We start from the raw sequence: 11,480 nt of genomic DNA, 5'->3' as shown, positions 1-11,480 counted from the left end.
TTATCGTTGATTAAGAAAAATATTAATTATAAATATTTCTATTCTTGAAGATATGAAAAATCATGTTATTTCACGAAAGTTTAACTTCTTATGTAATGTAAAGTTATTTATTTTATTTTTAGACGAATCTAAGAAATCTATAAATTTAAAATTTTGATAGCTTTTAGCTGATATTGTACATCCCAAACATCCTTAAAGTTTATATTTTACAAGAATTCTATTAAGGGAAAAATTCTCACAAATTTTTTCAAAGACACTTTCGCAATTAAGAGAGATAACTTAATTTTCAAGCAGATAAGTGAAATAACTTAATGTACATACTTTTCCTCAATATCTTTTGCTTTATCGCGCACATCGTGTGCGCTGTGTTCCTCGTCAAAGTACAATTTCTTCGTCTTGTCGACATCCTGTACGCAAGTTTGGAGCTCCTTTTGTACTATCAATAATTGGTCGATTGCCTAGAGAAATCCATTATACAAATTTATATACGCAACATGCCACATACAGCATTTGTAACATAAATGTTAATATGAAACATAAACGAGACCACGAAAGTTCAAATTAAATAAATTTTTAGTAATGTCAAATGCGATCTAAAGCAAACCTTGATCTTAATAACATATATATAATATTTATACAAATAATTGTACTTATAAATGCAAATTACATTTTTTTTATAAACACTATATATAGAGTTTCTTTATATTTTATTTTAAAAACAAAAGTTTTTTTCTAAATAAATCTAAGATTTTTTTCTAACTTGCGTTATTTCTTTATATTTATACATCAAACGCATAGTATAAGATGTGTTATTCGTGGCAAAATTTTATAAGAATACCTTCTTAGAGATTTGTAATTTGTGCATCTTGAGGCTCTTGGCGTCATCGGCGATCTGCTGCTGAAAGACCTCGACAGCAGCGAGGCGTGCGCGCGCCAGCTTCTCGTTCTCCTCCAGCACGGTTCGCCACACGTTCCACATGTTCCTACAATCATTCGACCGCCCGCCAGCGGATTGCCATTTACCTATGACCCTTCTTCTCCTTGGCAAACTTCCCCCGATCGATAAACAGACGGGAATTGAAACCGGTACAATTCCGTAGAGGTCAAATTCCCGTGCTTATGGTACGCGAAAATAGTTCTTATCTTTATTAAGTCATATTGATTTTTTTATTCATCTCTTTGCTACACGATAACGTATCAAAAAAATTAAAGTACGCGTTAATTGGATCAATTAATTAATCAGAAATAATAACTAATCAAACGCAGATTGTAATTTAATCTTTTTAGAATTAAATATTGTAGACAATTTTTACGATGTAAGATTTTTTGTAACATATAAAGTCACAGAAAAAGAAACAAAATTATTATAAGTAATGTATAAACTTTTGTTTCATAGGCTTTAATTACCATTTCTCTTCTGCTCCATCGACTTTGAGATCTGGTATGTTCGGTATTTTCTTATTTAAATATGCAGACGATATTTTGAGTAGCGCCTGAAAAATGGTACGTCATCATAGTTAAATTATAAAAAATTATAGTAATAAATACTATAAATATTTATATAATTATTAAAGATAACTAACGCGTAGACATAACATAAAATTCCTTACCTCAGAGTAGGATTTTTCAATGGCAGACTTTTTTATCGTAAAATTACTGAAAAAGAAAAATTATCATCTATTTAATTATTAAAAAATCTTAAATTTATGTTCAATTTGAAAATAATAATCATAACTAATACGTAAACTTTTTTAAAGTATAACATTATTTCCAAACTATGAACTCATGTCTTAAAAACTCTATTAAAATGATATTACGTCTAAATATTATTTGTTTAATGGTATTATATAGTAACTTGCCGGATGTCTTCCAGAAGATCGCACTCATGCTGATTTTTCGCATGCAATTTCGCCGCTTGCTCCGTATGCACATTCTTCAGAAATTTCGCATAGTTTCCCTTACGATCAAACGAAAAACATAAATTAAATAAATATAAATCAAGTGTTTTATTATTCAATGTTCAATTTACAGGAATTTTAATTACAATTAGTTACATGTAACTTCAAGTTTTTTATTCCTTGCAATGAATCGAATTTCTCTTTCTCTCACTTTTCACCCAAAGTGCAAATTGAAAATCAATGACAATTATTGACATAAAACAGTGTTTTAATATCACATATGAATTTGTATTTATAGTCGTTTCTCGGCGGAGAATTTTTTATTTATCCATATGTGCATACATGTGCATGTATTCGCGTATAAATAAAAAATTCTTCTTTAAGCAACGAACACTGCACATGTAAACAGTAAAATTGTAAAATATTACAATTAATCCAATTTTTCAAGATATTACGACTAAATATTATTTCATAAACAACTATAATTATTATTTAAATCATAATTATAACCAATAACTGTGAAAGGGTTTAATTATGCACCTATAAATTACTTATAAAGTAGAATTTGCAACAATTACTGTTAATAATATTTATATTATACATTTAGCAATGTAATGTAACGGCATCTAGAAATGCACATTACCCAAATCCTTTTTGCTGAGATCGATAAAAACATTTCCCGGAAATTATTCTAGCCTTTTGCCATTTTTTGAAAATTCCTATATATAATTTCATCAATTTCGTAAACGTATATTCTCTGTCTTTCCATTTAATCTACTAAGATAATGTCGAAAGTAAATTGCTCGTGACATTTCGACGTGAAAGTGTTAACAGCGATTACGTTGGACGTGCACTCTTTCGCCTGTTTGCTTCTTCGTTATTAATTCTTTCCCTTCCATTTTCTCCCTCTGTTCTTTTCTCTCTTCAAGAGTTCTTTTGAATCAATTAATACCGGCATTAATTTGACAGAATTTCAATTTTGATGTACTTATAGATAAATAAATTTCTCTGCCTCTCATTCTATTATATTGTGAATTACAGTATTATTACGTTTTGTATTTTGAAATTAGTATAGAACATTATTCTGTTAGTATTAATGTTACAATATTAATATTATTTACGGATTTTTAAATCGTAATAATTCTCCAAAATCCTTTGATTTTCTACAGAAGAAAAAAAACACGATTCTTGTGAACTGAAGTAATTTATTTCATTATCGTATTATTATTTTTGTGTTCTGGACATATATTATTTATTATTAATAAAAAAATATTATTAAACATTGTGCAAAAAAATTGCAATATCATTATTGTGTTATATAAAGATTGACGAGAATTATTCAAATTAATTCTTTTTACGCAGCTTCGGCATAGAAAAACCGATTCTTACGTTCTCCCGATTTACGGGTCGATTTTCTTGTGTGTGACTATAATGCAAGAAGATGACTCTTGTGTTTCGGACTTTGCTCGACGTAAAGACGTTTCTCCCCTACCTACATGCATGAAAAGTCGACTCTACAGGATTACAAGGGTTACAACCCGTTCGGTCGGGGGGACGAGAGTTCTCGAGAGTACGCAATGACTTCCTCTTACTTTTCTCGGCGGTGGTTGCATGCTGAGGCGAGTTTTTCCCGCAGCGCCGGGGGTAGAGGAGGAGGAGGGGCAGTTTTGCTCTCACTTGCCCTCGCTCACTCGCGGCTCACCCTCTATGCGCACACACCCCACGCACGCACCCTCTCGTCGTGCACCTCTCGCGCGCCCGTACGCTACTGATCTCCTGCCCTCCTGAGGCCGCCGCCGGGGGTAGTACGTCCCTTATTGATCGCCCAATCCCCACCCCCTAATAGCGCCTGCGCCGCCTCCCCCAGGTCGGCGAACGACTTCCTTTCCGTCGACCTACTAAAGCCTCGAAAAGAGAAGATGAGGGGGGAGGGCAGATAAGGGAAGGGGGTTGATTGACAGTCCTCATTTTAGTCATTATTAGTGATTTAACATATTAAAAGTTGATTCAATTACTATACTGGACTATACTGGAATATACTTTGGAAAAGAATAAAGTAATGATAAAGATATATTCTATTTGTGTGGACAGGGATGAAAGCTCCATCTAGAACGTTGTCTTTATATACATATGTGTATGTAGTATTTTTTTTACATACATTTTCAACTTCGAAAATATAGACATTGTCAAATTGAACTGAAATTGAATATAAATTTGTAAAAGACATAATATAAATTCCACGTTCTCAAACAATCTTAAGAGCTTAATGATAGATCAAGTATCTTAAAATAAATTTAAAAACTTATGTAATTGTATGGTCAATATTATCTACTTACAAACTTGTTTAAGTTTTCTACATGTCTCTGACGAAATTTTAGGGAATACTTTAATAATATACAGCTCTTTAAAAAAAAAAAATGTAATATAAAAGGAAAGTCAGTTTTAAGGAATAAAAAGGGCAAAAATTTATTTATTAAGAAAAAATCGCGTATTCAATTTTATTTATTATAATAGTATAAAACGGGAAAGACCGATGGTAGTAAAAGATGCGATAATAATACATCGATCGTGTTTGCAATATACACATAATACAAGTAAATCTATATTATATGTGTATATATATATGAATATATAATAATTATAAACGCTTATATACATAAAATTGCAAAAGTTTGCGAAAAACTCTATGACAAGTGATACTAGACGAAGAAATTTATGTTTAATCTTAATATAAGTCTTTTTTTCTTCAACACAGTCATACGTACCTTAAAGAACCATACAAAGACAAAAAATATCCGTTCATTCGTATCATTAATTAAAAATATTTCTTCGTATGTTTCTTGACTTCAACAATCTTTTTTTAAGTATTATAGAATCGTACAGATTCGGAACAAAAACCGGAAAAAAGCAAAACATTGAACCATGAAAACTGGAGTGCATAGCGTCTTGATACGTCTTTCGATACGTCCTTTTTCAATCATACAGTCTTATAAATCAATCGTGATATCAAAAACCTAAAAAAAAAGTCATACAATTAAAAATTCAACACAAGTGGAATCCGTAAAATACGATCAAAATTATTTCTTTTCGTAAATCTTTCATAATATAAGTAAATGTTTCTTTAAACAAGGATCGCATAAATTCCGTGGCATCAGAAGAACGGAAATTACCTCGTAAATAATCAATTCGTTGCTCTTTCTAAGCTTCAAAAATTTTAGGATATTCATCCTGGAAAACTTTCAGCGTACATCCTCTGTTGTCCAATATATTCCAAAGTCTTCAGGGTTCAATACGTCAAATGATCTAACGATTCACGTCAAATGCACCTCAGTCTTTTAAGAAGTCCAGTACATTTCGGTTTTCAATTCTCATTCTTCAAGATAAACTACAAGATATTCTTCAAAAGCTTTTTTAAAGATTTTGTTAAATATTTTTTTGTTTCCAAGATTCTTTTTCAAGATTTCTAAATCCCTAGTCTATTCCCATCTTTTATGGTAGCTCATCAGATGGTAGCGGGCCCAAGTCTTGATCGCCAGGTCCCATCGGCCCGTCCACATCAGCATCCGAACCCATGGGAAGCCCAACCACTTCCGGCTGGGAGACTGCCCCTTCAGCGACTTGAAGAAGCATAGGATTTCCAGCGGCATCCAGAACAGGATCAGCTGTGGCTTCAGCGAGGTTCGTCACCGATTTGGACTTAACGCACTGGAAGTCAACGTGACGGCTCTTGGCTTCTTCCTTTTCCCAAGACATGTGGATGAAGGGTCGTTGAACGTAATTGTATATGACCTCGGCGCGGCCACCGGCGCGTTTCTTCACCTTCTCCTTATAAGTCGGATAGCCCTCGATGCCTAAACGAATTTTTTTGAGGCCGCGCTCCTTCATTACTTGCTTGGCCACGTCTCGATTTTCGATATACTTGAAAAAGCGATACATTGCCGTGCTATTGACAGCTGAAAATTAAAAACAAGTGTAGTAAAGCATGAAAAATAATCGATATTTGGAATTTAATAATTTTTCTCAGGAAATGAAGAGACTCAAGGAAAAATAATGAATTAAAAAAATAACGAATTTGACCGAATAAAGAAAATAAAATATAGACGTACGTATATCTTTAATTTTAAAATATTCCACATCGTAATAGATCTCAGTCTTAAAGAGAGTTATGTTTCTTTTATGTTTACGGTATTTACGTTTAGTGTGATAATGTTTATGTCTATTAGTTAGGTTGCACACAAATTTCAGGTCACTACATAAGTTCCAACACTTCCTAAGTGTGCGAGGAGTTAAATATATGACGCACATTACAGGATCGTATTAATATCGCAAGCTACCTTGAGCATTCATTGTTGAAGAAAACAGGCGGAACTAATGGAGATTATGCACCTTCAAAGACAAAGCTAATCGATTTTGCGTTAACGCTTGTTGTATTTCATAACTAAAAAAGTTCCACGTGTTTTCTTAAAGCTTTCGAAGGTTACTTGCACTTATAGTATAATTATACAACCTATATCAAAACTATGCGTGCAAAGAGAAAAATTAAGAGAATTATTTTAAGTGGGTTATGCTCAAAGTATTTATAATGTTCTCTATAAAATATTTGCTTTTTAAAATAAAATAATTTAAATAAAAATGAGTTGCAAAAGTGTGAACATGCACAAATTTAGTTTTTTTATTAATTAAGATAAAACGCTAAAAATCAGTTAAGAATAACAGTTTAAAGAGATTATTTATTTAATATATGAGATTTTACTTTTAGGATAAAATTCTCAATTTAGTTAAAGCTATATATAAATGTTCCAAAGCTTAAAAATTCCCAATTTACATACTTTGAGAATATTCTTCTCCCATTTGAGGCGGATATTCCTCATCCCAATCGACGACATCATCTTCGAGCAAGACAACAATGTGGCATTCGCGATCACCGCGTCGTGCACTGTTTACCATCAGCGGCAAGATCAAATCCTCTAAGAATACTTCGAATTGGCAGCGTGCACCTTCATTCGACAATTCGTGTAGCAATCCTCCTGCAACAACAAACTCTTTAACTTTAAAAATCCTTACAAAAAAATTAAATTATTTCCTATCAAAGTTTAATTTTTTTTCTGTGTTCTTTGTATACTAAATTTTTTCAAATTGTGACTGATTTAATCTTAATTGAGGTGCTTGATCTTACTTAAATTATTGTTTTACACAAAAAAGTTTATTATACAATATATTGTTTTTATTCATTATTTTTATATATATTAATTTTATATTTATATTATTTATTATTATCATCTATACATATGTATTTTATATATCAATTATTCAGATGTTATAGTAAAAAAAAACTTAATCAGCAATGTGTGTAAATATATACATATACTGCTAATTATATATATAATTTTAAAACTATATATACTTATATTCCTTCATAATACTTACTGAGATTTTGACATTTTACCGTGCTAGCATCAAAAGGCACTAGCAGATAGTCGCAAGCTTCTCGCAGTTCTTGAACACTTACAGTCGGGGGACATCGAATTACTGCGCCCTTATAATACTCCAGGATGGCGCGGAAAACCATGGCAGAAATACCGTCGGCGACCTCATACTCGCCGCGTTCGTTAGGTTGAGCATATTCCACGCCTGAACTGAACATGCGACCTAACATTGTGTTGGGGTGCGCTGTGAACAAAGCCGGATCAACGATAAATCTGAAACAGAAAATATTAAATAGATTAAATAAGAGAAAAAATAGATTTAATAAATCAAAGATTTAATAATGAGGAAAATAAATCAACAAATCTCCTAAGAGAATAATTTAATTAAGATGTCCTTCAGCAACATATTTTCTGAAATGTATACTGATAATCATATTTTTTTTTTTTAGTAAGGTACAAGCATTTTTCTAAAACTTTTAGCTCATTACTAAAAGTAACATTGCTATATTATATTACAGCACAATAATAAGCATATCAAGAATATTAGGAATATACAAACATTATGTAACATATACATATTAGTATGTATATTCCTAATATTCTTATTATCGTGCCATAATATAATACAATAATAATGTTAAACATGTGTGTGCGTGTGCGTGCGTGTGTATACCCGACTGCATATAATGGATGCATCTAGAAGCGCAATCGCTTACTAAGCGCTTAGTGAGCTCTTGCATCTGTTTGGTTAATATTTTTAGATCTAGAGAAATATACCAATCAGATCTCTTGTATCTGATTGGTATATTTCTCTAGATCTAAAAATATTAACCAAACAGATGCAAGAGCTCACTAAGCGCTCAGTGAGCGGTTGCGCTCCTGGATGCACCCAATAAATTCATCACAATGACGGTTATAACAGGTCTCGAAAAATATCTCGAAAAATATACGCAAGATCTTGGTGCTTATTAAAATTTCATATGGTTTTATATACATTTCTCTAGTTCTATGAACTGCGTGCCGTTATTTTATTGTTCTTCAATTAAGAACTGCGTCAAGATTGAAAGTAAGACGGCGCGCAGTTCGTAAAACTAGAAAAATGTATATCAAATACATGAAATTTTAATGAGCATCAAAATCTTACCATGACCGTCGTTGGCCGATCTCACAAATTTAATATTAGGAATATTATTAACTAAAATATACATGTACCTATATATTATATATCTTAATTTTATATTTTTAATATTATAAATATTATAAAATTAATATTATTCAGGGTGTGTCATTTATCTTGATACATCCAAATATCTCGAAAAATATACGCAAGATACGCGATTTTTCGCGATTTGTCTGAAACATTTTTATGTTTCAGACAAAATGATAGGATACAAAGAGAAACAAGTAATGATAAAATCAATTTCACAAAAAAAAATCGATTTTTCAAGATCATATAAAGATCCCTCCACTTTTTTGAATGAAATGGTAATTTTTTAAATAATATGATTCCTTTAATTATTTTGCATATATAGTCGAACCTCTACAACTCAAAAACCTCTATAAGACGAAAATTTTGTTCATTCCGCTCCGCTGAGGAAAACCTCTATAAATCGAAATAAAACCTACCTTAACTCGAATTATTTGTCAGGCATTTAGATATATATTTTACCTCTGTAACTCGAATTTAAAGTAGCCAGACCTCTACAAGTCGAAATTCACCTCTATAAGTCGAACTTCCATTGTCGTTACCTCTATAATTCGAAGTTGTAGCTATGTGTAACCGTGAGTAATAGCTTGGTATTTTGTTTTATGGTTACATTTATCATATGTATGCAATAAATAATCACTATTAAATATTGATAGAATTTTCTTCCTTAAAGCCATTATAATTGGAAAATTATAAACTCTCATATAAAGCCTCCGTAAGTCGAATTTTCATACGTTAATCCTCTTTTACTCGAATTTCGATAAGTCGACAACTCTATAACTCAAACAATTTTTCTAGTTCCTTGAGATTCGAGTTATCGAGGTTTGACTGTAGTATTAAGGTAAAGTTATCTAAAAACTCAAAACTTTTTGAGATATTTAATACTTTAATATCTGAAAAAGTATTTCAATATGAAATATGAAATATTTCGTAAACTATTGATTTCTTGATAATTATACCTTAATAATTATACTTTTATGCACAGAATAATAAGACAAATCGATTGGTGTAAAGAAAACACATAGTTACTTTACAACAACAAAAAATGTAAATTGCATTTTTTTGCGTATTCGATTTTTTAATGAAATTGATTTTATCATTATTTGTTCCCCTTCATATTCTATAATTTTATCTGAAACATTTTTGTATCTTGTGTATTTTTCGAGATATTTGGATGTGTCAAGATGAAATATATAATGACACACTTTTGTATATACAAAAATATTTATACATATAAAAAGTATGAAAAATGAATTATACATATAAAAAACATTTTATGCACCTGGTATTATCAACGATGAGGGTGATTCTTTCATCACTAGCTGGCTGATTGCTAACTCCGGTAATCGATGCTGTCGCCGATCCTCCCGACATTATGTTATCTCTGCTGCTGTTTTGGTTTTGACTCTGTTTGGCCATGTTGACGTTCGAGCGAATTCTGTGGGAAAGATCAATTGTCTCCCTTAATGAGCATATGCAGTAAACACATTTTTTTTATAGTGTAGAAAATTTTTTGGTAGATGCATAAGATAATGTCGCATTAACGCGGTTTGCAAGACCTACCTTATAAATTGCGAAGCCCGGTAGCTCGATCTTGAGATTTGCAGAGATCATAAGAAGAAAAGAATAATATCGTCCAAAATGAATATATAGTTAAAACTTGCATTTCTCCCTTTTACTTAAGTAAAATAAATATTTGCAAGTGTTATATATTGAATTGGAATAAAATAAAAAATAAATAGTTATTTCTACAATGTTACATCAAAAAGGGAAAAAATTATTTATTCAGAAACACTATGTCATTTCTTAAGTTCCCATTTGCGGAAAATATAGTTTATAAAAAATAATATTGAAATAAATATTGATATAAATTGTCAATTATATACATAATTTTTAATGACAATTCAAAATTTAATAAGATAAAAATTATACCAATCACAAAATTACTGTTTCATTTAATTAATATCAATTTTAATTTAGTAAAACTCCTGAACTGTGTTTTCACAAAATTATGCTAAAAATATTATGCAAAATTACTGTTTTGTAATTTTGTCATTTTTAAAATTTTTAAACTGTGTATTTTCAAAATTAGAAAGAAACGCATAGGAAGAAAACTTTTGCTTTTTATCTGTTTACGTGCATTTACCTGTTAATGAGCCTCGTGCCCTGCGAATTTCTGCCGGAATTGAAAGAATGACAATGCCGATCGCCACTGCTATCCCTCTGTACCAGACAAGATTTCGGCTTCGACGAGCCACCACAACTATACATGCACAGAACAACCACGTAATCTTATACTAATCGGCTACTAATACAAGCACCTGCGTGTGACGCCTCTACTATGCTACTTTATAAGAATTTTTGTTGCTTTCCAAAACACTTGGTATATGTACATCTCACAAAATGTAGATGGTGCAATTACATTAAAGCTAAATATCCGTGATACAAGAGAAAATGATGGTTTGGATAAGTCTATAATATGGAAAATTAAACGTTACGAAAATAATCCTTTAATTTGTATATATAATAGACATTTTATTCGGCGCAAGGTTGATTAGGCGACTTTTGCGTGTCTATCATGTGAAAAAAAACTCAAATCCGTAAAAACTTAACACCATAATGGTTTCAAATGTGACTAAAGATGGTCAGAAAGTATTTTTAATTTCAAAATAGATTATTTATCAATTATTCTGTGTATGTGTGTGCGCGCGCGCATATACACAACAAATATATTAAAAAAATATAGAAATAAAAAAATATATAAAGTAATAACAGATTTATAATTTTTTTGAAGTAAATATATATACAGGGTGGACCATTTTAATCCATCCAGTCGAATATCTCGAAAATCAAGCTCGGGAGAGAAAAATTTTTCAGACAAAAGTTGTTTGATTTCGAAGGGACCATAAGATGGTACCATTGATTTGACTTTGAAGAATTATTTGAAAG

General features: G+C 31.1%; 2 protein-coding genes across 7 annotated transcripts in view; both read right to left on the bottom strand.

The window, feature by feature from the left end:
• Window positions 1–3,662, bottom strand: part of LOC105450277 (F-BAR and double SH3 domains protein 2) — a 28,965-nt gene extending 25,303 nt beyond the window's left edge. For all 3 annotated transcript variants that reach the window (XM_011690053.1, XM_011690054.1, XM_011690055.1), the window contains exons 1-6: window positions 3,491–3,662; window positions 1,860–1,957; window positions 1,611–1,656; window positions 1,408–1,493; window positions 839–983; window positions 322–458 (exon numbers count right to left, since the gene is read on the bottom strand). In XM_011690053.1, coding sequence (XP_011688355.1) covers window positions 322–458; window positions 839–983; window positions 1,408–1,493; window positions 1,611–1,656; window positions 1,860–1,957; window positions 3,491–3,511 — 533 coding nt within the window. In that variant the 5' untranslated portion in view covers window positions 3,512–3,662. The remainder of the gene's footprint in view (window positions 1–321; window positions 459–838; window positions 984–1,407; window positions 1,494–1,610; window positions 1,657–1,859; window positions 1,958–3,490) is intronic.
• Window positions 3,663–4,367: 705 nt separating this feature from the next.
• The window catches only part of LOC105450274 (BTB/POZ domain-containing protein 10), a 12,509-nt gene continuing 5,396 nt past the window's right edge, over window positions 4,368–11,480 (bottom strand). For 2 of the 4 annotated variants that reach the window (XM_011690048.1, XM_011690047.1), the window contains exons 3-9: window positions 10,678–10,794; window positions 10,095–10,124; window positions 9,814–9,969; window positions 7,326–7,597; window positions 6,728–6,925; window positions 5,069–5,851; window positions 4,368–4,912 (exon numbers count right to left, since the gene is read on the bottom strand). In XM_011690048.1, coding sequence (XP_011688350.1) covers window positions 5,388–5,851; window positions 6,728–6,925; window positions 7,326–7,597; window positions 9,814–9,969; window positions 10,095–10,124; window positions 10,678–10,794 — 1,237 coding nt within the window. In that variant the 3' untranslated portion in view covers window positions 4,368–4,912; window positions 5,069–5,387. The remainder of the gene's footprint in view (window positions 4,913–5,068; window positions 5,852–6,727; window positions 6,926–7,325; window positions 7,598–9,813; window positions 9,970–10,094; window positions 10,125–10,677; window positions 10,795–11,480) is intronic. The other 2 variants (XM_011690049.1, XM_011690050.1) reach the window with 2 other exon arrangements.

This window comes from Wasmannia auropunctata, unplaced genomic scaffold (assembly GCF_000956235.1).
Source record: "Wasmannia auropunctata unplaced genomic scaffold, wasmannia.A_1.0 LD336064.1, whole genome shotgun sequence".
Classification (NCBI taxonomy): Eukaryota; Metazoa; Arthropoda; class Insecta; order Hymenoptera; family Formicidae; genus Wasmannia; species Wasmannia auropunctata.
This window is presented reverse-complemented; position numbering and strand designations above follow the sequence as displayed.